This window comes from Oncorhynchus mykiss, chromosome 13, assembly GCF_057628025.1.
Source record: "Oncorhynchus mykiss isolate SJ-2025 chromosome 13, ASM5762802v1, whole genome shotgun sequence".
Classification (NCBI taxonomy): domain Eukaryota; kingdom Metazoa; phylum Chordata; class Actinopteri; order Salmoniformes; family Salmonidae; genus Oncorhynchus; species Oncorhynchus mykiss.
In genome coordinates this window covers 32,480,707-32,508,070 of record NC_143034.1, presented here as the reverse complement: position 1 = coordinate 32,508,070, position 27,364 = coordinate 32,480,707, and the positions used below count along the sequence as shown (strand labels likewise).

The window sequence follows — 27,364 nt, the reverse complement described above, 5'->3', positions numbered from 1 at the left end:
CTTGCCAACTCATATGGTCGACTGTGTGATCACGCTCTCCGTAGCCGATGTGAGTAAGACCTTATAGAACTCTTAACTAATAAATGGCATGAAAACGATAGAAGACTTGGCTAACAGGCAACAATCTTAGTGAAAGCACTAATGGTTGAGAGACCACATAAAAAGGAGACAAGGAAAGGAAGCCATTTGAGTACTGAGACATAGAATACACATCTGGGATTCCGAAAGCTAATCTAAATAAAGAACTGAATCAGTTTAGTTACTATATATGCCTCTCTAAAAAAAATTTGCAAGAATATTACTAAAGCTAAAAAAGAGTATACACTGATAATTCATATACCTCTTCCCTTCTATCCCAGATTGGGCGTTCCACAGAGAGCCCCATAGACTTTGTGGTGACGGACACGGTGCCTGGCAGCCAGCAGAGCCACGGGGGGGAGGGCCAGACCCAGACCCAGTCTATCCAGAGCACCATCTCGCGCTTCGCCTGCCGCATCATCTGCCAGCGGAGCCCGCCGTACACCGCTCACATCTACGCCGCCGGCTTCGACTCCTCCAAGAACATCTTCCTGGGGGTGGGTTGGGGATTGGGATGAAAACAAAATAGCTGCCATATAATTAGGGTAGAAATACTACTAATGTGATATACTGTTTCTCTGTAAGCATTTGCAACTAGCATGCGTGAGGCAATGATGTTTAGAAGTCATAATATCACCTTGAAATAACTGAACTATTAGAACCAAAAGTGTTGCACGCATATTTCTGAAACTCTCCTTTTCTACTTTCTATCCCTTCTTTCCCCCAGGAGAAGGCAGCCAAGTGGAGGACACAGGAAGGACAGATGGACGGGCTGACCACTAATGGCGTGCTGGTGATGCACCCTCGCCACGGCTTCACGCAAGACTCCAAGCCGGGCGTGTGGAGAGAGATCTCTGTCTGTGGCAACGTCTTCACCCTCAGAGAGACCCGCTCCGCCCAGCAGCGGGGCAAGATGGTGGGTAGCTATTAGATACATACACAGACCCAAGCATGCACACATGTACACACACACAGATGCCGTGCGCACACATGAAGTAACAAGCACTAACATGTGTAGATGTTCACACACTCCTGTGCAGTCGCATTGAGTGATTCTCCTCCCTGTCAGCCGTGCTTTGACATTATTTTGCAGGGACATTGTTTTAAGAAGCTGTTTCTGAAGCCTTAATAATGCACTAACTGAATGGAAGCCACCAGCTAATGTCCCCAATTCTCACACTAACTTGGAAAAAATGAATCTCTGGAACCATTTTTCAGAACATCGACTCCACCGTTCTCCAAAATGTTATTTTTGTGTAACTTCATTAAGCCATTGGACAACAGCTCTGTGATATGAGCAGATGGGACATCTTAACTAATTAATTAGTTATCTCAGTTGTACAGAATAGTCTGGTTGGATGGGCTCCAGCTGTTTGAGGTCTCTGTTTCTCAAGCACAGAAATCGGCCTCTGATTTATTATGTGATACAGTAGGTCTGTTATGTCACCGATGATAACCTCCCCTGGAAAACCCTGAGTCTCGACTTTTAAGTTCCATCCCTTCCTCCCAGAGACCACACAGTCAGTTTGGAGGATTTCAGTGTGTCAGAGTAATTCTCATAGGAATACCCCCCCCCCCCCCTTCCTCACCGTCATTTTGGGAGGAATGACTGAGTCTGAGACATGCTGTTATTATGATCATGATGTGGTTTGGCCTTTAAACTTTAAAACTGAGGCACGAGAATGGCCGGGGGGGGGGGGGGGGGGGGGGGGGATCCAGAGAGCTGATGAGAGGAAGGGATGCTGGTTCAATGGGTTTAGTCAGAGCAGGTCTGCACTCTGTCGGAAACAAAACCAAGATTTCTTTGATGTATTATTGAGGTACAGTGCCTTGCGAAAGTATTCGGCCCCCTTGAACTTTGCGACCTTTTGCCACATTTCAGGCTTCAAACATAAAGATATAAAACTGTATTTTTTTGTGAAGAATCAACAACAAGTGGGACACAATCATGAAGTGGAACGACATTTATTGGATATTTCAAACCTTTTTAACAAATCAAAAACTGAAAAATTGGGCGTGCAAAATTATTCAGCCCCTTTACTTTCAGTGCAGCAAACTCTCTCCAGAAGTTCAGTGAGGATCTCTGAATGATCCAATGTTGACCTAAATGACTAATGATGATAAATACAATCCACCTGTGTGTAATCAAGTCTCCGTATAAATGCACCTGCACTGTGATAGTCTCAGAGGTCCGTCAAAAGCGCAGAGAGCATCATGAAGAACAAGGAACACACCAGGCAGGTCCGAGATACTGTTGTGAAGAAGTTTAAAGCCGGATTTGGATACAAAAATATTTCCCAAGCTTTAAACATCCCAAGGAGCACTGTGCAAGCGATAATATTGAAATGGAAGGAGTATCAGACCACTGCAAATCTACCAAGACCTGGCCGTCCCTCTAAACTTTCAGCTCATACAAGGAGAAGACTGATCAGAGATGCAGCCAAGAGGTCCATGATCACTCTGGATGAACTGCAGAGATCTACAGCTGAGGTGGGAGACTCTGTCCATAGGACAACAATCAGTCGTATATTGCACAAATCTGGCCTTTATGGAAGAGTGGCAAGAAGAAAGCCATTTCTTAAAGATATCCATAAAAAGTGTTGTTTAAAGTTTGCCACAAGCTACCTGGGAGACACACCAAACATGTGGAAGAAGGTGCTCTGGTCAGATGAAACCAAAATGTAACTTTTTGGCAACAATGCAAAACGTTATGTTTGGCGTAAAAGCAACACAGCTGAACACACCATCCCCACTGTCAAACATGGTGGTGGCAGCATCATGGTTTGGGCCTGCTTTTCTTCAGCAGGGACAGGGAAGATGGTTAAAATTGATGGGAAGATGGATGGAGCCAAATACAGGACCATTCTGGAAGAAAACCTGATGGAGTCTGCAAAAGACCTGAGACTGGGACGGAGATTTGTCTTCCAACAAGACAATGATCCAAAACATAAAGCAAAATCTACAATGGAATGGTTCAAAAATAAACATATCCAGGTGTTAGATTGGCCAAGTCAAAGTCCAGACCTGAATCCAATCGAGAATCTGTGGAAAGAACTGAAAACTGCTGTTCACAAATGCTCTCCATCCAACCTCACTGAGCTCGAGCTGTTTTGCAAGGAGGAATGGGAAAAAATGTCAGTCTCTCGATGTGCAAAACTGATAGAGACATACCCCAAGCGACTTACAGCTGTAATCGCAGCAAAAGGTGGCGCTACAAAGTATTAACTTAAGGGGGCTGAATAATTTTGCACGCCCAATTTTTGTTAAAAAGTTTGAAATATCCAATAAATGTCGTTCCACTTCATGATTGTGTCCCACTTGTTGTTGATTCTTCACAAAAAAATACAGTTTTATATCTTTGTTTGAAGCCTGAAATGTGGCAAAAGGTCGCAAAGTTCAAGGGGGCCGAATACGTTCGCAAGGCACTGTACATACTGAATAATACAGGACAATGCTCAAAATAATATACTCACAGTATCTCTTCTCACTCCAAACAAATGAAAAGCACTACATTAAGTGCCTTAATGGAGAACCCAGGATCCCACCTTCACCCCACAGCTATTAAATGTGGCATCCGTAGGTTGCCGTCTACTGGACCGTTGACACATTGCAGAGCAACTCCATGTGGAGCATGTGTTTGTATTGTGTCTGTTAATATCTTGCCATCTCTTTTCTAATATTTCTGTGTCTCTTGTCCTGAACCTCTCTCCCATTGCAGGTGGAGAGCGAGAGCCAGGAACTGGTGGATGGCTCGCTGATCGACCTGTGCGGCGCCACCCTCCTGTGGCGCACGGCCGAGGGCCTCTCGCGCACTCCCACCGTAAAGCACCTGGAGGCCCTGAGGCAGGAGCTGAATGCCGGGCGGCCCCAGTGCCCCGTGGGTTTCAACACCCTGGCCTTCCCCAGCCTCCGCCGCAAGGAGATCCTAGATGAGAAACAGCCCTGGGCCTACCTCCGATGCGGCCATGTGCACGGCTACCACGCCTGGGGAGGCCAAGGACGGGAGCCCGAGGATGAGGTGGTGGAGGTGGGCCGTGAGAGGGAGTGCCCCATGTGCCGAACCAGGGGGCCATATGTACCGTTATGGCTGGGGTGTGAGGCGGGGTTTTACTTGGACGCGGCACCGCCCACACACGCCTTTAGTCCGTGCGGTCATGTGTGCTCGGAGAAGACGGCGGCGTTCTGGAGCCAGATCCCGCTGCCACACGGCACGCACACTTTCCACGCCGCGTGTCCGTTCTGCGTGCAGCAGCTGGCCGGCGAGAGCGGCTACCTCAGACTCATCTTCCAAGGGCCCCTGGACTAGATAATGGACAGCGATCTCCTTCCAAACCTCAACTGACACTTAACAACTACCAGGGTTGTGATCATTAGGGCACACAACCGAAAACCTTTTCAAATGTTTTGCAACAGAAAATGAAAATGTTAGTTTCTTATTGGACAAATCCAGGTAGTCCCTCACTGTTTCAGACAGTTTTCTTCTGTTTGGTGGCTCATGAACATGACCCAAGGGCCATTCAATAACCAAGTGAATGGTGGAAATACAGCTTAAAGGACTGTTAAACATTTCTTAACTTAAATATTTTGGAGAGCTACAGAATACTTTTTTTCCAAGTGACCTTTTTTCTAGCAGTGCTGTTTTCGATACTATAATTCTATTTTCATGTTAACAATGAAAAAATGCTAACACAGAAAACTCTTCCACAGGTGCAGATTTGTAATGTTCCGATGCAAAATCCATTGTGAGGCTGTGTGTGTGTGGCTTGGCGTTTTATAGTATAGTCATTTCTTTTTCTATCTGAAACTTACGAGGTGATTGTAGCAGAAACAAGCATGCTTTGTAATGCTAGCTACTGTTTTGGAATGACCTCCTTTTTCTTAGACATGAAGACCCATGTTGTTAAACTAGGCCTATTAAGTCATTATTTGGCGATTGCATTAAAAAAAAAGTGCTTATGGCCGTGTACCTTTTTTTTTACTATGAAACCCAACATGTTCTCTATCTTAATGTTATCAATCGCCACATCAACACGTAGGTAGGTAGGTATAAGGTGGAAGTGGAAGAATTACATAATACAAAATAATATCACTTTTCTCTCTGTGTACCCTTCTGCCTTTCTGAACAAGGACTGGAGAAACAGATCTATGAATTGACTGATGGAAACTTGTTGACAATGACCCATATCTGAATGTCCAGACTGTGTTCAAAGCAAGTGATCAGTTTTTTTTTTTCTTTCAATTGAAGTGTGGCCCTAAAACACATTGACTTTTCAGATGGTATGAAAGTTTTCCCCTCTCATCTTCCATGTGTACCTGCATTCAGTGTGTATATAATATTTATGTTTATGTTTGTGTGTATGTTCATTTACCCGTGTATCGCCTTCTGATCTTAATTTACGCAGTGATTGGTACCCGAATTTGAGTAATGTGCGAGAGCTTATGTTCTTTACCGTTCAACCAACTTCCATTCATGTTTTACCAGTTTGTTGTGCTTTATATCCTCTTGGTCGCCTGATGCCTTCATTCAGGACGTTGAGTATTATTTCTGCAAAGAGGGTTGCTGTTGCAGACAACACATTTATTTTTTACCAACTGCAAAGAATAAAAGTGAAAAGCTTTGAAATTGTTCACATTTGTGTGAGTCCTCGCTCTTTTTCCCGTCCACTGTTGGAATCCAAGATCATCAAATCCACACTGGACAGAACTCATGTATACTAGATATTTGGTTTACTTAGCTGAAATAAATAACATATGCAATGACATTCGCCCTATTATTACACGGGATTCATTTGGATTGACAGTACTAGCTAGTTCACATAAAAAATACTTTTGCCACTTATGAGAATGTGAAAATTGTCAGTTATAAGCAGTAGGTAGGAGATTGGGCAACTATATTTGTATTTTTCTTTAGGAACTCAGTCGGGGTCTCAACTTACTTAATAATAGAAAACACAAGGTGCAATTTGGTTGCGCATCAGCAGTCACTCAAATAGCCCAAGTCAGCTAAACGTTTTTTTTTATTGGTAAGTCAGTCTAGCGGCCAGCTATCTAAAATTGTAGTAAGCATGGGGGAATTACCAACCGGGGTGGGGCCCATTGATCATCAGTTATCATATTAAAAACTGCAAACATTTGCCTTCATCCTATGGCAAAATGACACAACAGTGGTAGGCCTGATCACCGACAACGACGAGACAGCCTATAGGGAGGAGGTCAGAGACCTGGCAGTGTGGTGCCAGGACAACAACCTCTCCCTCAATGTGAGCAAGACAAAGGAGCTGGACTACAGGAACATCAACAGGGAGCGGATCGGGAGTTTCAAGTTCCTTGGTGTCCATCACTTGGTGTCCATCACATCATGGTCCAAACACACTAAGACAGTCGTGAAGAGGGCACGACAGCACCTTTTCCCCCTCATGAGACTGAAAAGATTTGGCATGGGTCCACAGATCCTCAAAAAGTTATACAGCTGCACCATCGAGAGCATCCTGACCGGTTGCATCAACGCCAGGTATAGTAACTGCTCGGCATCTGAACGTAAGGCGATACAGAGGGTAGTGCTTACGGCCCAGTACATCACTGAGACCAAGCCTCCTACCATCCAGGAGGACCTATATACTAGATGGTGTCAAAGGAAAGGCCAAAGAATTGTCAAAGACTCCAATCACCAAAGTCATAGACTGTTTTCTCTTCTACCGCACGGCAAGTGGTACCGCAGCGTCAAGTCTAGTACCAAAAGGCTCCATAACAGCTTCTACCCCCAAGCCATAAGACTGCTGAACAATTAACCAAATGGCCACCGGATCATTTACATTGACCCCCCACCCCTGTACATTGACTTGTTACCGGTACCCCCTGTATATAGCCTTGTTATTGATACTTTATTGTGTTACTTTTTATAATTTTTTTACTTTCGTTTATTTGGTAAATATTTTCTTGACTCTTTCTTGAACTGCACTGTTGGTTAAGGGCATGTTGTATTCAGCGCATGTGGGGGCGGCAGGTAGCCTAGTGGTTAGAGCCAGTAACCGAGAGGTTGCTAGTGGGGCGGCAGGTAGCCTAGTGGTTAACCGAGAGGTTTGCTAGAGCGAATCCCCTAGCTGACAAGGTAAACCCCTGTCATTCTGCTCCTGAACAAGGCATTTAACCCACTGTCATTGTAAATAAAGAAATTGTTCTTAACTGACTTGCCTAGTTAAATAAAAACATGTGACAAATAAAGTTTGAAATGTGTAGAACTGCAGGAAATAAGCTGTAAAACTGCACACTTTTCTCTCCACCCCATGGCAAAATGAGTAGAACTTCATGAAATGAGTCGTACAATTGCAAAATGTTCTCTGCCCCATGGCTAAATGTGTCGAATTGCAGCAAACTTGCTTTAAAACTACAACATTTTCTCTACACCCTATAGCAAAATGCGTAAAATTGCAGGAAATTAACTTGTTTTTTTTGTAACACTAAAATGTTTTGCTTGCAAGGTGGGGAGGGGGCTGTATAGATGTGGGTACGCAGACCCACGCCAGGAGCCACAGCAGCCCCTCATGGCCCCCCACGCCACGAACCACTGCAGCCCCTCATGGCCCCCCCACGCCACGAACCACTGCAGCCCCTCATGCACCCCCACGCCACGAACCACTGCAGCCCCTCATGCCCCCCACGCCTATCCCTGCAGTAAAGTATGTTGTGGCAGTGTGCTGTGACTGCATCGTTATGCACGTAAGAACTCGAAGAAGATTGTTTGCGCAGTGCATTCTGGTTACGGTACCGGCGGCGGTGGTTTGCTTGATGTTTTCTCCTGGTTCGTCTAATGTGATGGTGGAAAGAAGAATCAAGAGCTAATGTGTTTCTAACAACAGGTACCAGACATGACGCACCTTCTTTTTTGTGTCTGCTCTTCAACAACAACAACAGCTCAGCGGTCATCTATTTGTGTGGACTGCTTCCGTTTCTGTTTGGCTGTCGGGCTAGCGTTCTGCTAGCTTCGATTATCAGTCGACGTGTAACCAGCTGGTCTCTTCAGGCCGCTGCGGTCGTGGATAGCTACTCGAATATCGATGCTCGGAGAGTTAATCGTATCTCGTCTGTAAAGAGTAATTAGAAAAATGGTCAATGACGGTTAATGTTGCCGCATGACGGGGAAATGCGAATGTGGACGGCGGTGTTTCATATTTAGCTATAACGTTAGTAGGTAACTGGCTAACGTTACCTACTTCGCTAACTAGAGTTATCGTGCTACCTTGTTCCCCTCCTGAGATAGTTAAGGCGCTGCAGTTGTCTAGCAGTGTGGTGAGGGAAGCACCCCTCTACTCAGTTATCTAGCTATTTAAAAAGTGAAATAACGTTAACTAGCTAACTAGATTAATGTAAGTTAAAACTGTCATCTGATCAGATAAGTTACCCAGCTAACGTTAGTTAATTGACCACATCATCCCTGGTGGAGTTGGAACATTATCTGAATCGCAGAAATAGCTGACTATATTTTCTTGACATTTTGCATAGTACAGTTTTGATCCAAGCTAGCGAGGGAATAAGCTAGCGAATTTAGGCTGACTGTAGCTGTCCAGTTAGTTAGCAAGCTACATGCGTTAACATGACGTTGTTGATATAGGCAGCTACGATGTCATTTCCCAATGACTTGTTCAGTGTCTTGTGATGTGTTTATTTTATTTTCATTTCACCTTTATTTAACGTGATGCACGTGACGTTGGTGTAAGTCAGTCATATGACAGACGTACTATACGTCTGGTGTAAATCATTTGTTTTCTAATTTCACCCTGCATTCGACAATGTATGTTACTGAAACTGACAACACATCCATATTGACAGGAGCTGATTGTAGCCTATAGGTAGATGATATCTGCCCACCTTTCACCCTAATCTTTTCAACAGACAGATTAGACAACAAAGGATCTTTGCTCATGTAGGCAGTTAAACATAGTCTCAGTTGCTGACACAACACTGTCTTCTAGTCTGATTATATTGGTTAACATAGGCTCTGTTCTAGGCACCCTCTACCCTCTAATCACCAATGATGAATTACTTTGAATTTGATCATTCGGTTTAGGTAGACTGGGCTAGTTATGCAGACAAAGCAATAACTGAATCAGTACACAGTGGAAGTGAGTCAAAAGGCATCGCTTTCCTCACTGTTCAGATTATAGCCTAACGTCTGCTCAACTGCACCTCTGAGCCACAATTGTCTGAGTGACACTACATCTGCACTTTCACTTCTGCTTCACACTAGTGACTTGTGACAATGGCTGAAGGTCATTGCCGTGCACAGAAAAATGGGCTGACTTTTGAATGGATTGACTGAATTGATTGACTACTGACACAAGTTTTCTATGTCCCTATTTGCAATGCCATTGGACTAAGAACTCTGCAGATGTTCCGGTTTAGTGTTTTGTTATTTTGTTACCGCAAACATTAATGTTTAGGCTATGTCTTTGTTTTTGTATTGATACTCTCTGACTCAGAGCTATTTTTGCTAACTCAGCTAGCCTCCGTGGAGAGGTGCACCGATGCCATGGCCTCCCACAGCTCCTCCCCAGTGCCTCATCCCAGCAGTGGTGGCAGCGAGGGGATCTTCCGGAAGGACAGGGACCCTTCCTCACGACACTACAGGCCCGTCCACTCCCTGCCCGACGTCTGCCCCAAGGAGCCCACGGGTAAAGAACTAGCCTACATTTATGGTTGGCCAGCAGTCTTACAAGATTATTATCTATAAAGGTTAATCTTGTGCCACTGTTGATCAACCATATGCTGACTGCAGTCCTATTTTCTACCCCTCTCCCAAAGTTTGCACTTGTACACTCTCCCTCATGGATTTAAAAGGAATGGACTGGTGTAAGGCACTCCCTCCAGCCATTCTCGCACCAATCCAAAGCTTTTAAATGCATTAGCGGAAGTGAAATAGTGCACACTCCTTGGTGAAGGGTAGTAGAGAATTGGTAGCCTCAGTAAGAGCGCATCGGTGAGGATGGTGGGTCAGGCTAGAGAATTGGAGCGCAACCATGGAATGCATCTCATGAACATGAAATGTTTTAATACTGCTGAAGGTTTCTATTGACTACATTTCCCACGTGCCCTTGCAGGCGAGGCAGCCCGGGGGCTGTGCGAGGGCCCGTCGGTGGTGGCCGACCAGCACAGGTGGACGGTGTACAACTCCAAGGTGAACCTTCCAGCCGCGCTGAATGACCCACGGCTGGCCAAGAGGGAGTCTGACTTCTTCACCAAATCCTGGGGCCTGGACTTTGCCGAGACAGAAGTCATGCCCTCCTTCTACCTCCCCAACATCACAAAGGAACACTTTGGCCCCTACCTGCAGGAAACAGCTCAGGTAACCAACGTACTCTGCTGCCCCTGTCATTCAGTTTGAATTATTCAGTAGATTGGACAGAAGTAGAGGCCACTGTCTGGCCTGGGTTGTGTTCATTAGGGCATGCAACAGAAAACATTTAAAAACACATTGCAATGAAAAATAAAAATGTGCATTTCTTATTGGGCAAGTCCAGATAGTCCCTTCCAGTTTGACTGTTTGGTGTCTGATGAACACAGTCCAGGTGTCAAATCCTCTTTCTAATGTTTGAATGTAATGAACATGGCTTTTTAAGCTATTTCTAAGACTTTGTCCTCTTCCCTTTACTCATGGTCGAAATAGCACTAAGAAAATGTATCCACTATAATTCAACTGTATAAGCTATTAGGCCTAAACTAAATTGTGTCTGTGTTTTTCTGTAGAGGGAGAAAATCCATGAGCGATGCAAGAATATCTGTCCCAACAAGGATGAGCTGGATGCGGTCTCCAGCATCACAAACAACCACGGTATGCAATATTAAACAGCTCTGCACCATAATGACTGGGGCCTACCGTATCTATTTTGGACCATACGGACAGATCAATCTTATTTGTTTGGTCAAATCTCAAATTTCCTTTCAGTGTTGAAGTGAGTTGATTCAACTAATATGCTCTTTCACTTTCTCTTCTTCGTAGACAAATCAAGAACAGAGTTGGAGCAGGTTCCCAAGGTAATTACTTCCTCTTGTTTTGGGTTGTATATGTGTGAGTTGTGGGGATTTCTAGAGCCCTATTGAACTGTCTCGTCCCCTTGATTTGACACTATGCTTTCATGATCCTCAAACTGTCATTAATACCGTAAACTTTTTAATATATATTTTTAATTGTATTAATATCTCCCTTGTCTAGACAGAGCAGCACACATATTTTGTTCTGGATTCCAAAATTAATATCTGCCTAATGTCTGGCTTAAACAGATCTTCATGAAGCCTGACTTTGCACTAGACGACCCAACAACCTTTAACGCGGTCCTACCATGGTCCCACTTCAACAGCGCTGGGCGGAAGAGCAGCAGGGACATGGCATCGTCACGGTTACTACAGGAAAAGGTGAGACGGCGAAAACTTGAACAATTGTCATGTCCTGCGTTGTTTCATTGCTTCACCGTCATGTTTCCTGTTGTTGGCTTCTCCCTCTCTCCATCCCTCTCTTTCTTCAGCTGAGCCACTACCTCGACGTGGTGGAGGTGAGCATCGCGCGCCAGATCTCCCTGCGCTCCGAGGCCTTCTTCCACGCCATGTCCTCCCAGCACGAGCTCCAGGACCGCCTCACCGAAACCGCCCGCGCCGTGGCAGTCCTCCGGGGCCGCACGGCCGCCATCGAACGCATCATGTGCGAAGGTCCGCTGCGGGCACTGCGGCAGGCGCTGACGCGCTCCAACTGCGCGCGGCTGCACAACAAGCTGAAGCTGATGGCGGCGGTGCATCAGAGCCAGCCCACTGTGCAGCTGCTGCTCTCCACCTCGGAGTTCGTTGGGGCCCTGGAGCTCATCGCCACCACCAAGGAGGTGCTGCAGCAGGAGCTGCAGGGGATACACAGCTTCAGGTGGGGGGGTGGTGTGTGTGTGTGTGTGTGTGTAGCATGTTTGTTGTTACGTACTCAGATCTATCGACGCACACAGTGGTGACACTTGTCTGATTAAATGCGCTGACACTCATATGAGACAAACAACATACATCAAATCAGAGTAAGCAGCAGTCCACGCCAACTATTTATTGTGAGTAAGCTTGAAGCACAAATATAGCGTGGTTGCAGAACGGTATCATGCTGAAAGTTTAAAATACACACCACTTCTAGTCAGAATACTTTTCACAGAGTTTCATGTCAATATAAGTCATTTTAAACACAAGTCCCATCGTGAAATACTCTGTGTATTCAGAGTGTGGCCTTTGGACCCTGTGACGTCTCCTGTCTCCCCCCTGCAGACACCTGGGCTCGCAGCTGTGTGAGATGGAGAAGCTGATAGACAAGATGATGGTGGAGGACTTTAGCATGTACTCCAGGAGTGACCTCAGCAGGAGTCTGGAGGACGACGGACAGGTCATGGAGAAGGTCTGTACCATTGAGATAAAAAAATAAATATATAAACAATGTTTACATCTGAATGAAGTTGTGGTTTGAACCCTATAGCTTGAGTTCAACCATAAATGGAAAATGTTGAGAATGTGTAGGTGTGGTTGGAGCACCAAACTGAGGTTGTGTTTTGTCACAGTGGTCACTGTTCTCACAGATGCAATACAAACGTTCAGTCTCAATAAAGGTGGGTCTGACTCTTCCGAACAAGTTTGCTACTTGGAATCAAGTGAATAAAAATGGCACATGTTGGGTACTCCTGTATAGTTTGTTCAGATCAGAGGAAAACATCAATGTGTTGATCTCTTCAATCGTCAACCTAATTTACATTTCAGTAGCACAATTGGCAATTGCCTTTTTGTTATTATGGGTATGGTAACTTTGAATGACTCTGAAGGGGATTTTAATTATCTTCGTTATGCGGAAATCATTGTCTTAATTGGTTTGAAATATGAATCTCTTTGTTTATTAGTTTATTGTAATTGATTTGATGAATTGGTCTTATCATAATTGATCTCTTGAAGTGAAGAATTACTCTGATTGGAATTATTTGGCTTTATAGTATTGCTCACTGTGTGTGTGTGTGTGTCGGGGGATACAGGACAGGCTGGAGTCTTTGGTGTTTGGCTTGCTCAGGCAGCGGAAGCTGGATTTTCTGGACATCTACAGCGACGAGATGATCCTAGCAGCCAAAAGCATCGTCACGCAGGTAAAAGACCAGACACAGTATCAGAGAAGACAGACACAGTATCAGAGAATAGACTTATACTTCATGATCATAAACATTTATGGTGAAATTGGGAAAAGGGTTTTGACATGTTAAGGGTATTTCCCAAACCTCTCCTCCAGCACCCTCTCAGAGTTCCACTTTTTTGGTCTATTCCTGAACTAGCATACCTTTATCAAACGAGAAATACATTTTGAGTTGGTAAAACCGATATGGAAAGTAACATACTCTTATCCCACAGTCTGTTGTCGACTCGGTGTCACAGATTGAAGAAATCGACACTGACATCATCACAAAGTGAGTAGTACAGTTAGCTAGCTATACATTGAATGTGTTTGTAATTGCTTGAGCACATTGAGCTGCTGGTAATATCTACCGAATGCACTGGAGGTGTTGTCAAAATATGGCCTGGTGTTCTGAGAATCCTTCCTCAACAAAGGAAAGGAAGCTAAACCAGTTGGTTATGGTTGTCTTAACAACAACAATGAGTTAGACTGCGTTAATCTGTCATTGAAAGGAGCGCTTGGAATATGACGCCAGGGCTATGAAACCAATCTGGTTGTGGAAATCTAGTTATGAGGGCGTACGTTAGATTGTCAGATAAACGTATTGTTTAGGGACAGGGCTCTTCAACAGTCTGGACAAATTCTGCCTTCAGATCATTTGATTTGGCCCCGCAAGTTTTCTTTTTGTGTTCTTGAATTTTCATTGTTGCATAAATAGAGAGACAGACCGTGCCTTCAGAAAGTATTCAGACCCCTTGACTTTTTCCACATTTTGTTACGTTACAGCCTTATTCAAAAATTGATTCAATAAATACAAAACCTCAGCAATCTACACACAATACCCCATAATGACAAAGCAAACGGGTTTTTAGAAGTTTTTGCTAATGTAATAAAACATTTTAAAAAACAACTTGTAAATAAGGTATCAGACCCTTTGTTATGAGACTAGAAATTGTGCTCAGGTGCATCCTGTTTCCATTGATCATCCTTGATATGTTTCTACAACTTGATTGGAGTCCACCTGTGGTAAATTCAGTAGGGTGGACATGATTTGGAAAGGCAGACACTTGACTATATAAAGGTCCCATATTTGACAGTGCATGTCAGAGCACAAACCAAGCCATGAGGTCAAAGGAATCGTCCGTAGAGCTCTGAGACAAGATTGTGTCGAGGCACAGATCTGGGGAAGGGTACCAAAAAATGTCTGCGGCATTAAAGGTTCCCAAGAACACAGTGGCCTCCATCATTCTTAAATGGAAGAAGTTTGGAACCAACAAGACTCATCGTAGAGCTGGCTTCCCGGCCAAACTGAGCAATCGGGAGAGAAGAGCCTTGGTCTGGGAGGTGACCAAGAACCTGATGGTCACTCTGACAGAGCTCTAGAGTTCCTCTGTGGAGATGGGAGAACCTTTTAGAATGACAACCATCTTTCAGCATTCCACCAATCAGGTCTTTATGGTAGAGTGGCCAGACGGAAGCCTCTCCCTAGTAAAAGGCACCTGCTTGGAGTTTGCCAAAAGGCACCTAAAGACTCTGACCATGAGAAACAAGATTATCTGGTCTGATGAAAACAAGATTCAACTCTTTGGCCTGAATGCCAAAATTCTCTGGTCTGATGAAACCAAGATTCACGCCTGAATGCCAAGCGTCACGCCTGGAGGAAACCTGGCACCATCCCTATGGTGAAGCATGGTGGTGGCAGCATCATGCTGTGGGGATGTTTTTCAGCGACAGGGAGACTAGTCATGATAAAGGGAAAGATGAAAGGAGCAAAGTACAGAGAGATCCTTGATGAAAACCTGTTCCAGAGCACACAGGACCTGAGAATGGGGCGAATGTTCACCTTCTAACAGGATAACAACCTTAAGCACACAGCCAAGACAATGCAGGAGAAGCTTCAGGAAAAGTCTGAATGTCCTTGAGTGGCCCAGCCAGAGCCCGAACTTGTAACCGATCAAACATCTCTGGAGAGACCTGAAAATAGCTGTGCAGCAATGCTCCCTAGCCAACCTGAAAGTGCTTGAGGATCTGCAGAAAATGAGAAACTCCCCAAATACAGGTGTACCAAGCTTGTAGTATCATACGCAAGAAGACTTGAGGCTGTAATCGCTGCCAAAGCTCTTCAACAAAGTACTGAGTAAAGGGTCTGAATACTTATGTAAATGTGATATTTCAGTTTATTTTTAATACATTTGTAAAAATGTCTAAACTAGTTTTTTTTTTATTGTGTGTAAATTGATGAGGGGGAAAAAACAATCAATTTTAGAATAAGGATGTGACATAAAAATACGTTGAAAAAGTCAGAGGTTTGAATACTTTCCGAATGCACTTGATCGTATCCCAATTTAATCCAGGTTTGAAATTAAATCTTTGAATTTGGTCCGTTTTTATTTTTGTACTTTTCTATCTGCTATGTTGTTAAAGTTTATCATCACAATACCCCTGGGTGGTATTCACTAGACACCAACTGGAAGAACCTGAATATGTCCAATAACCGATTAACCCTATTCTCAACGGGCTGGTAGAGCATGTTTTGACAATGGATATAACCCTATTCTCAACGGGCTGGTAGAGCATGTTTTGACAATGGATTTAGAAGTGGATATGAACAAAACATTTGAATTAAACTTGATTGTTCAACTCCCCAGCCCTCCTGCATCATTTAAAGCCAAACATAGGATTTTCCTGTGTGTGTGTGTGCATGCGTGCGTACGTTTATACAGTTGCAAGAAAATGTTTGAACCCTTTGGAATTACCTGGATTTCTGCATTGATTACTCATAAAATGTGGTCTGAATTCATCTAAGTCATAATAATTGGACACAAACAGTTGTACTTCTACATTTTTTTATTGAAGACATTGTGTGTGTGCGTGCATGTAGCCTACACACACAGGCAGATATTTTCAGCTGGCAGGCTGACCCTGGTATATGTTTCTGATTGACAGTGAGGGCTTTACTTAAGCACTTTGGACTAAGAATAGGGTACATTTATTTTTTTTTAATAAAAAAAAATACTTATTTTGGTGAAAAAATATGATTTCAATTGACAACACTACTGGGCAACAAATTGGTTAAACCACATTTCATGACCCATGGGGTCAATTCATCAATATTCAGACTTAAAGTTGTGTATATTATAATAATAATAATAATAATGATAACTGCACGTTGTCATATTTTCTCAATGTAGTCTGAACATGTGGAAAAACCTGGATCGTTTAGAAATGTAACAACCATTTTGAGGGACTTGGCACTATACACCACTTGAAAACGCATGAATTTGAATGTAATTGAATATTAATGTTTTGGACATATAAAATTACCATAATTTGACATCAGTCCTCATTTAACAATGCTTACCTACCTATGAAAGCCATTGAAGCAGACCTAAAGTAAAAAAATATATTGTTCACATGAATAAAAATGCTATGCAAATTACCATTCTGATATGGCATTGCTGGTATGACTCTCCTGTTATATCCAAAATAAACATCAAGCTGGCAAAGAAAAGAAAAAGACCTTGTTTGAGTTGTTTAGTAATAGGAATTTAAGGCGACTTTTTTCTAGGTGTTTTTCAAGAGACCATTTTAAAGGATTGAAGAACCTCTTTCTGTTGCAAAACATTTTGCTATAATAAGACCCTTCTCTCTGCTTCTGGTTGGTCAGGCTGGCAGACCAGATGCGTCTGATGACCTTCCCCCAGTGGTTTGAGCTGCTGAAGTCCGTCTTTGAGAACTTCATTCTCTTCCTGAAGAGGATCAAGGTGAGGATCATACTTTATTAAAAATACAATCCCGGTTGGTTTGATTGAATCAAAATGGGATTTATGGAATTGTCCTCTTGCTGAATAGAATACTTGAAAAAGGTGTATTATGAGGTAAAGAAAATGGAAGGTAGTTAGATGTCTTGCTATATAAATTGGCATAGAAGAATAGAACAACACTAGCATTTGTTATTTTGGCAGTGTCTACACATTTCTCTTTGGTTGACGCGCAAATCAGCTGTTTAAAGTGCATTACTTTACTGGCGCGTTGTAGGACTCAGAAGTTGATGATCTGTGCCTTTTTATTTATCTGGTGTAGTTAGCAAGGTTGGGGTCAATTCCATTTAAATTCAAGAAGTACACTGAAATACCAATTCTCTTCAATGCTTTTCAATGAGGGACATTTATAATTGGTATTGTTTACTTTCTGAATTGACTGGAATTTAAATGGAAGTGAACCATATGTCCTCATCCAGGCAACGCTCAGTGTGGTGAGGAATGTGGTGCTGGAGGCGCTGGACAGCAACCAGAAGAGCCGTCTGCTGGAGCGGGCTGCGGCTGCAGCGGGGGGCCTGGCTGAGGCCCCAGGGACCCCTCTCAATCAGGGGGAAGCAGAACTGGCCTACCTCACCCACGAGGGCCTGTTCATCAGCGACGCTCTAAATGATGCCCAGCTGAACCTGGGGGCAGGCGGGGGCCAGGAGCAGAGCTCCACGGTGGGGCCCAGGCAGGCCCTGTCACGTTTGGATGGTTGTGGTAGTGACTCCGCCTCAGGGACCACCGAGTCGTCCTCCAGCAGGGAACACGCTCTCCAGCCAGGAGGAGCCGCCGGCATCTCGTGAGTCACTCACCACCTTCACCAACCACAAACACGCACTGTTAACACTACTGAGTCAGGCTATACTGTGCTGGCCTGGTTATTTTTCCACCAAAGTAAAGTTTGGGTTGGCAAGGCAGTGTGATAAAGATTGTATTCAGCTGTGACTCAGGAAATCAAAGTAACTGTCCAGTGTTTCCAGATTTATCTCAAATATGACCTGTAATTAATTACAATATACGCGAAATAGTTTTCATTCCAAAATGTTTTAAGGAAGTATGTTTAAAAGCAGCTTTTCTGTGTTTGAATGGTGTGAGTGTACCCCAACCAGAGAATACAGGGTTATTCTGGATCAAAAAGGGGCTTAGGTGGTGGGTTGGGCAGTCGGTCTGTTGGCCAGGCAACATTTTTGAGAACATTTGAGGCCCCCATTTTGGTGGTGTAAAGACATTTAAGTTCAACTAATTTCCTGAAATTCTACACATTTCTTAATTGACTGTGTGAAATATATGGTTTTTATAGCTAATCTTCTGCAATTCTACATTCTACCATGGAGCTGAGAGAACATTTAGCCGTTTTAAAGCAAGTTTCCGGCGATTCTATGCATTTTGCCATGGTTAACCCTAGAGTCGATATCCGCTCCCCTTTGGAAATCAAGTTGACATAATAAAACAATCCCCCTGTTTAAGCTAGAGCTACACCTCCGATGTCAGCCTTCTGCGGCGGAAGCTGGCCGAGCTACAGCAGTGTTTGTTAGACCAGGAGACATCCCGAAAATCGTTCTTCTCACAAACGTCTGTAGCGTCCGAACAGTTTGGCCTACATGACCCCTTTTTATATAAAGACTCACAAACACCATTTTTCCCTACGACCCCCACAAAGCGTCACGGGACTCGTCTAAAGTCGCTACTGCCGATCTGCCAACTTCTGTCTGTAGCATCCAAACAGTTTGGGCTACACACTAATATGACCCCTCTGTGGAAAGGTGAGTCTCTCTATGACACCTCACAAGACTCGTCTCAAGGTAGCCCAGTACCAGTTCGAACAAATGATGGAAGTATACACTTGCTGGACATTTTTTTTTTTAGATACACCACCCCATACACAAAACTGGACCTACAGACAGTGAGTGGCGTGGCCGTGGCTTGCTGTATAAAGCAGGCAGACATGCATCGTGGCATTCTGTTACTGTTCCATTGAACGTTATAATGGGCAAAACGAGTGACCTAAGCGACTTTGAGCGGCAGTCCTGTGGGCGAAAAACAGCTCGTTGACGAGAGAGGTCGAAAAAGAACGGCAAGAATCGTGGAAGGTAACAGGCCAAATAACGGCGCAGTACAACAGTGGTGTGCAGAACAGCATCTCGGAACTCACAACTAGTCGGTCCTTGTCACGGATGGGCTATTCCAGCAGACCACCACACCGGGTTCCACTCCTATCAGCTAGAAACAAGAAGCGGCTCCAGTGGGCACACGATGACCAGCACTGGACAATTGTGGAGTGAAAAACATTGCGTGCTCCCAACAAATCCCGGTTCCTATTGTGTCATGCTGATGACAGTCAGGATTTGGTTTAAGCCAGGATGGATCCATCCTGTCTGGTGTCAACGGTACAGGCGTAATGGTGTGGGGCACACGTTAAGTCCCTTGATACCAATTGAGCATCATTTCCATGCCCCAAGGAATTCAGGCTGGGGGGGGGGGGTGGGCTGGTACTAGATGGCTGTACCGAATAAACTGCCCAATGAGTGTATATATGTTTAAAGGTTGGGACCGGCTGGGACCTTTTTATACTCTGTAGTAGACAAAAAAAAATGGTGTGCCATCTGTATAATGGAAATAGAATGTCTAAAAAAAGTGTCTTTCTAGTAATTGTATTTGTGTTGTCTGTCCGGCTGCAGGTCCAGTGAGGACATGATGCCCAGTGACCTGGAGCTGGGCCGCGTGGCCAATAACATCCAGGAGCTGCTCTACACCGCCTCAGACGTCAGCCACGACCGCTGTGTCAAAGTCCTCATGGCCAGAGCCAAGGTAGCTAGCTAGCTTAACGCATGCCATGACAGGAAAAACAACACGCAGCATGACCAAAGCACTCTCAGCTGGCTTTGTGTGTGACTGTACAGGCAGGGTTCGAATTTCCATTGCTCTGAATTGACCATGTAAAATGGGAATAACTCGAAACGCTGCCTGGTAGTGTTTCCTGTTTTGTAACCTTGAATAATCACTTTCTCTCTCTCTCTCTTTCGCCAGGATGGCTCCCTGGAGCGTCTGAGCTCGGCCGAGTTTGTGTTTCTGTCCCAGGCGGTGGAAGGCTTTGTGAGGGACACGGAGGAGCTGTGCTGCAGGCGCAGTGTGTCCCTAAGGGGGGCGCTACAGAGCCAGGCCAACCGCTTTGTCCACCGCTTCCACGAGGAGCGTAAGACCAAGCTCAGGTACTAGACTGGAGAGTGTACACACACACACCTTACTAGGGAATAGATGTGCAATACTTCAGGAACTTGAAAACCGTTTATCTTAACTGTGTGTGTGTGTGTTCATCTCCAGTCTGCTGCTGGACAATGAGCGGTGGAAACAGGCAGAGGTCCCTGCAGAATTCCAGGACCTGGTTAACTCCATAGCAGATGGCAGGATCACACTACCCGAACGCAAACCCCAAGGTAATATACCATTTGAGCATAAAATTAGCACCCGCCACCCACGTGTAGATTTAGATTTTGGCAGGTAAGTGTCTATTCCACCAGCCATGTTGGCGGGTGGTCCATTTGCAGGGATCTACAGTGCAAGCATTACATTGTCAAAAGTCAAGTATGAGCACGGAAAATGTTGCAATAGCTGTTTATATAAAGTATTTCTGCTGTTCCGTTTCATAACTGCTAATCGCTCAAATAAATAGGAATCCTATATCCCACCTCTCGCTGTAACACTGCCTGGCAGGTGAGCTGTGCACACTGAATTAAGTGCTGATAGATTCATTTTTAGAGGCGCTGTGAAAGTTGGTCTAATTTACTCAAGTTTACAAAGTGAAACTTTGTCCTCGTTTTTGTTGGGTTACTTACATTGTGTGGTTGTTTTTCGACGTTGGATTGCGTCTGCTGCTTCAACCGATAGCAAAGGGAGAGATCCCAAATCTCAGAGACACTTAAAGGGGCAGCTGAACATTTTGTCTCTGATATTATGGACTCAGATCACATGAAATTAAATTCAGCAATATACCACATTAGTTCGTACTAATACATTTCTTGTTTTTAGAAACATTACAAAGCATGATCATTGGTTTTTTTTAACAACAAACATTTTATGTAATTATGGCAAAAATATTTTGGCTGGTAAAGGACCTGAGTGGCTGGTAGACCACAAAGTGAATTTTAGGCTCTGTATACCATGTTTAACATAGTCTGTCACTGACCCACGCTCTGCACAACTGTCAGTCCAGGTTCCCGATGGTCAGTCCCCCCAAAATATTTGTCTGTCCCCAGACTGACTGAGTTTATTTTCTGTCTTCTCAACACCAGGCACAGAAGAAAGGAAACCAAGTGATTATTTGCACATTGATGGCCAGAAATATGCTGTTGTCGGGTGAGTTTTGATTTACTAACTACGATTAATCCGCCTTTCCACTCCCACATTCAAAACAGAAGGCATGTAGGGAAAAATGATTGCGACCCATATTGACTGGTGACCTCTGTGTTCCTCCTCATCAGCACGGTGTTACTACTAATCCGGATCTTCCTGGAGTACTGTCAGTGTGTCAACGACATCCCTTCCATCTCCACAGACATGCTCACCCGCCTCTCAGACCTACTCAAGGTAACAACACACCACCCCCTGTGGTAGAAGGATGGTCTGAGAGTTGGCTACATTTACCCGGCAAGCATCCCACTAACAAACTGCCATGTTGTATTGAATGGTCCCTGACCCTCTCTCTCTCTGACAGCACTTCAACTCGCGGAGCTGCCAACTGGTCCTGGGGGCAGGAGCACTACAAGTGGTGGGACTCAAGACCATCACCACTAAAAACCTGGGTATGTACGCGGAGCTGGAGCGTGCCCAATTTGACTGGAGCGCGGCGTGAGATTCCCAGAGGCTGGCGCGTCAGTAGCGCTCACGTCATGCCCGGCCCAGCATGCATTTGTAGCCTACTTGTGCGACGCTATCTAGAGCCCCTTGCGTTAATTCTGTAAATATTTTAATGAAGAAACTGAGAAAACACACATGCTGAATCAAGGTGACTTACAAAGAGAGCGAGTGTGGTGATGTGTCCACAACTAAAGAATCATTGTGGAATCGGAAAAGACACGTATCCCTAAAGCATGACTTTACTACATGCTTAAAGAAAGAAAGGAACGATGTGTCATTGTAGCAAATTATTTCTAAACTAAAAATCTGATCTCTGTCAGCTCGGGGATTCGATCCAGCAACCTTTCGGTTACTGGCACAACGCTCGAACCCCCACTACCTGCCTAGTGGTTAGAGCGTTGGGCCAGTAACCGAAAGGTTGCTGGATCGAGTCCCCGAGCTGACAAGGTAAAAATCTGTCGTTCTGCCCCTGAACAAGGTCAGTTAACCCACTGTTCCGAGTCCATCATTGTAAATAAGAATTTGTTCTTAACTGACTTGCCTAGTTAAATAAAGGGTCAGAACAAAAATGAATTTAATTATCTATTCAATAAGCTTTCTATTTTTATTGGGTTATATTACCTAAAAACCTTTAGGCCTGCCTATAGAAGGGGGGGGAGAAAAAACAAAAAACAGCATCTCTGCCCAGCCTGGTAAGAGTGGCCAAAATGGTGTTTAACATCCCCAGTGGCTCTATTCTCTGCTGCCGGCCGGCTCTCCTGACACCACAGACTGGCCAAACGTGTGCTTCTAAAATATATATTCAAAGGCACTAATAAGTACATTTTTGTTTAATTTGTATTGAATTCTAAATAAGTCACGGCCTGCGCAATTTATAGACTATAATGATTTAATGCTGAGGGCTTTATGTCCCTACCAGCCAATTGTGTCGCACTCGCAAATGCTTCACAATGTATTTCTTTGTAGGCTATAGCCTTGAACTAATATAAATCATTCATTTTGGTTCCTTCTTAGGCTCCCTGTCCTATTTAGTGTTTATATGCTATTTAAAATGTGCACTTTTTACATACACCTTTTTCATTTTTATTCCAATCATATGGTTTGTGTTCAATTCTTCAGAACCAAATGGTAGGTCCGGGTAGTCTCACAAATCAACGGGTGTTTGTTGAATGGAGTGAGTTTTTAGTGGAGCGGTTAGGAGTTGTCACTGCTCCATGAAACAAATCCTGCTCAACTCCACTCACATACTCTGCTAATGTACTACTTGGGCGTGTCCAATAAGACGAGCAATTTCATTTTCCATTTCAAAACATTTTAAAATGGTCTCGCTATGGAGTGTGCCCTACTGAACACAACCCAGTGCTTTGCTATGAACCGTAGGTTTTGCCCCACTACAGGGTAACCTCCACATTCGTATTAGCCGTGTGTTCCTGTCTGTGATGTCCGTGTAGAAATAACCATAGTGTGTGTCTTTCCTCAGCCCTGGCCTCTCGCTGTCTTCAGCTGGTGGTTCACTACATTCCCGTCATCAGGGCCCACTTTGAGACCAAGCTGACGCCCAAGCAGTACAGCGTCCTCAGGCACTTTGACCACATCACTAAGGTGAGCACGGACCTCCACGCACGAGGACAGTACTCTAGTTCGGAGATTCACTTGTACACTGTGAGTGACACGACGTGTAGGCCTTTTGAGTTTTAAGAAACGTTTTTCTTTTTTTTGGGGGGGGGGGCAGGACTACAACGATCACATAGCGGAGATCTCCGCTAAACTGGTGTCGATCATGGACAGCATGTTTGAGAAGGTGCTGTCTAAGGTGAGTTCTACAGGTCCAAACCACTCTCAAACTCTCCCCGTCTAACCTACTATACCACTTTAGAAGATTGGCTACAGCAACGTCAGTGTGTCAACATATCTATCTCGTCTCCCGCCAGTATGAAGTCAAGGCCCCCATGCCGTCGGCCTGCTTTCGCAACGTCTGTAAACAAATGGCCAAAATGCATGAAGCCCTCTACGAGCTGCTACCTGAGGAACAGGCACAGGTAATATGCCAATAATACCACAGAGATCCTATTCAATGACTTCTAATTATTCAAATGTGTAATAATGAATAATACAATGTACTACGTGACGACGCTGTAGTTAATTCTACTGCTATTCTCAACATACTGGGCACGGTCCAGGTGGTTTTCATTGCATTCGCAGCTGACTAGATGTTTTGAGGGTAACGTTGTGTGTTTGTTTTTTTCTCTGGGCCTAGATGTTGTTCCTGAGGATCAATGCCAGCCTTAAAATGCACCTTAAAAGGCAGCTGGCCCGTCTCGGGGTGCACCACGACGGTGGACCACAACACGGGTGAGTGTTTCTCACCTCGGATTCTGTGGGGGTTGAGAGAGAACATTTCTGTAATATTGCCCCAAAAATGTGTCCTACAGTTCTCTGCTTGACCATACCAAAAATAGTAATAAAACACACAGATTAACCAGTTAGAGCTCTAGGGGCGCTATTTCATTTTTGGATAAAAAACGTTCCCGTTTTAAGCGCGATATTTTGTCACGAAAAGATGCTCGACTATGCATATTCTTGACAGTTTTGGAAAGAAAACACTCTGAAGTTTCAGAATCTGCAAAGATTTTGTCTGTAAGTGCCCCAGAACTCATTCTACAGGCGAAACCAAGATGATGCATCACCCAGGAATTAGCAGAATTTCTGAAGCTCTGTTTTCCATTCTCTCCTTATATGGCTGTGATTGCGCAAGGAACGAGCCTACACTTTCTGTCGTTCGCCCAAGGTCTTAGCAGCATTGTGACGTATTTGTAGGCATATCATTGGAAGATTGGCCATAAGAGACTACATTTTCCAGAGGTCCGCCCGGTGTCCTTTGTCTAAATTTGTGCGTAATCTTCAGGTGCGGTCATTTTCTCCTGGGATTCAGGAGAGAAAGCATGTATCCAAGAACGATGTATCAATGAAGAGATATGTGAAAAACACCTTGAGGCTTGATTCTAAAAAACGTTTGCCATGTTTTCAGTCGATATTATGGAGTTAATTTGGAAAAAAGTTTGCGTTTTGAGGACTGAATTTATGGATTTTTTTTGGTAGCCAAATGTGATGTATAAAACGGAGCTATTTCTAATACACAAGGAATCTTTTTGGAAAAACTGAGCATCTGCTATCTAACTGAGAGTATCCTCATTGAAAACATCAGAAGTTCTTCAAAGGTAAATGATTTTATTTGAAGGCTTTTATGTTTTTGTTAATGTTGCGTGCTGGATGCTAACGCTAATGCTAACGCTAAATGCTAACGCGAAATGCTAACTCTAGCTAGCTACTTTTACACAAATGATTGTTTTCCTATGGTTGAGAAGCATATTTTGAAAATCTGAGATGACAGTGTTGTTTACAAAAGGCTAAGCTTGAGAGATGGCATATTTATTTCATTTCATTTGCGATTTTCATAAATAGTTAACGTTGTGTTATGCTAATGAGCTTGCTGATAGATTTACACAATCCTGGATACAGGGGTTTTTTCATAGCTAAACGTGACGCAGAAAACGGAGCGATTTGTCCTAAACAAATAATCTTTCAGGAAAAACTGAACATTTGCTATCTGAGAGTCTCCTCATTGAAAACATCTGAAGTTCTTCAAAGGTAAATGATTTTTTTGAATGCTTTTCTGTTTTTTTGTGTAAATGTTGCCAGCTGAATGTTAATGCTAAATGCTACGTTAGCCATCAATACTGTTACACAAATGCTTGTTTTGCAATGGTTGAGAAGCATATTTTGAAAATCTGAGATGACAGTGTTGTTAACAAAAGGCTAAGCTTGAGAGATGGCATATTTATTTCATTTCATTTGCGATTTTCATGAATAGTTAACGTTGCGTTATGGTAATGAGCTTGAGTCTGTATTCACGAACCCGGATCCGGGATGGGGAGATCAGAAAGGTTAAATCTACTCCTGGACTAAAAAGCATGCTCAACGGAGAATCTCTAATGAAAGTCATTTGTCCAGAACTAGGCTTAATGTGTCTGATAAAACAGCTTCTTGTCACTAAAGCTAAAAGACCATTTCAATGGACTTGTTGATGACTTGAAAGCACTTCTCTGATTCCCATCCCAGGCTGGTGACGGTGGATGTCGCGTTTTACACTGAGAATGTTCAATCACTGAGGACACTTGAGAAGCTAGACTTGAACATGGCTGAGATCTGGGAGCAGAAGAGGTGATGATGGGGGTAGTAGTCGTCCTACCTACCTACAGTGTGTAACGCCTTGTTAACCCACCCCGGAGGGAGGGGAGAAACTAACTCAGATTCTTGTTGTAAAGAGACTGCACCTCCAGCAGCCAGCCTGCCCAGGGATCTCACTGAAGCCCACGCTGTCTGTGTACAGAAAGAGAGTGGAGGAGGTCTGGTAGTGGTGCTTCTTCAAGGGAGAAACTCCCCCAGGCAGCACCGGTGTGGGACCAAACACTGAAGCGGCCATTGTGTAGGACAGGCTACATAACATGGCACCCTATTCCCTATACAGTGTACCACTAGTGCATGATCTAGGGAATAGGGTGCCATTTCAGACACTGACATGGGCTTTTTTTTAAAGAGCACCTCTCTGGGGGGGCTACAATGAGATACGAGACACCTTTAGGATGCAACTGCTGCCCGTTACCTCATCACACTGTAATTCAACTATAGATGACTTATTAAAAACAGATGAATGATTGGACTGAAATGCTGACATGGTTCAGAACATGTCACTTACTGGAGAACTGATTTTTTTTATTTATTTTCAGGTTGAAAGCATAGTTTTTCTTGCGTCGGTCAACGAAGTAAGGAATAACAAGGCCACTTCGACACGCTCATAGATTCAGACCCATGTTTAAGCTAAATGGCATTTAAGTTGACTAAAAACACTTCTCTAACGAGAGCTTCAGATGGAGCATAATTTGCGCTGAATACATCTGCAAACAAATTCCTTCCATGGCACTAAATTAAACCTTTACTGTGCTGTCTGTACAGTAAGAGTGAGCCATTTCAACACAATGCCACTTTGAGCGACTATATGCCCGAGCTAAGTAATTCTCTTGGAAGCATGAACGAACATTAGCCTCTGATTGGTTTGTCTTTTTTAACGTAGTTAAGCTCCAACCAAAAGTCTTGTTTCCCAGTTCTATTCACTGCCTGTCTTACACTGTGAGGATCTACTGGTGTATATAACAAAAAGCACCATCCAGTAAAGTGGTCTACTTCAAAAGTGCCTACTTTTGATAAATAGCATACTGTTTGAGTGCCTGTGAGCGTATGACTGTTGGGCACTCTGGGTAAGAAAGTGTGGCAAACTGAAAATCTGACCGCATGCCTGAGTGTTTGTCTTGAATCCCAGGAAACTGAATAAAACATGGGACAATATGGAAGCATTTCTACTTTGGCCTTTTCTCTCTGTCCATCTGCTGCCCTTGATTGAGATGGAATC

General features: G+C 44.0%; 2 protein-coding genes across 6 annotated transcripts in view; both read left to right on the top strand.

Moving 5' to 3' along the window:
• LOC110486013 (E3 ubiquitin-protein ligase pellino homolog 1) overlaps positions 1-5,706 on the top strand; it is a 46,494-nt gene extending 40,788 nt beyond the window's left edge. For both annotated transcript variants that reach the window (XM_021557303.3, XM_090196041.1), the window contains 3 exons: positions 360-575; positions 806-994; positions 3,797-5,706. In XM_021557303.3, the coding sequence (XP_021412978.1) occupies positions 360-575; positions 806-994; positions 3,797-4,384 (993 nt within the window). In that variant the 3' untranslated portion in view covers positions 4,385-5,706. The remainder of the gene's footprint in view (positions 1-359; positions 576-805; positions 995-3,796) is intronic.
• A 1,950-nt stretch (positions 5,707-7,656) lies between these two features.
• On the top strand, positions 7,657-27,305 carry vps54 (VPS54 subunit of GARP complex). Of its 4 annotated transcripts, none has more exons than XM_021557294.3 (24): positions 7,657-7,934; positions 9,575-9,746; positions 10,173-10,417; positions 10,819-10,903; positions 11,072-11,106; positions 11,353-11,484; positions 11,595-11,980; positions 12,361-12,487; positions 12,648-12,695; positions 13,110-13,217; positions 13,477-13,532; positions 16,908-17,004; positions 17,481-17,842; positions 19,722-19,851; positions 20,071-20,252; positions 20,365-20,477; positions 21,333-21,396; positions 21,522-21,627; positions 21,755-21,842; positions 23,378-23,499; positions 23,630-23,710; positions 23,829-23,936; positions 24,155-24,249; positions 26,017-27,305. In XM_021557294.3, exons 2-24 carry the CDS (start codon positions 9,605-9,607, stop codon positions 26,120-26,122), a joined length of 3,018 nt encoding a protein of 1,005 aa, XP_021412969.3. In that variant the 5' UTR covers positions 7,657-7,934; positions 9,575-9,604; the 3' UTR covers positions 26,123-27,305. The 4 variants fall into 4 exon arrangements, with proteins under 4 accessions (XP_021412969.3, XP_021412972.3, XP_021412970.3 ...); XM_021557295.3 differs by lacking the exon at positions 7,657-7,934 and adding an exon at positions 8,069-8,266; XM_021557297.3 differs by lacking the exon at positions 12,648-12,695.
• The last annotated feature ends 59 nt before the right edge of the window (positions 27,306-27,364 follow it).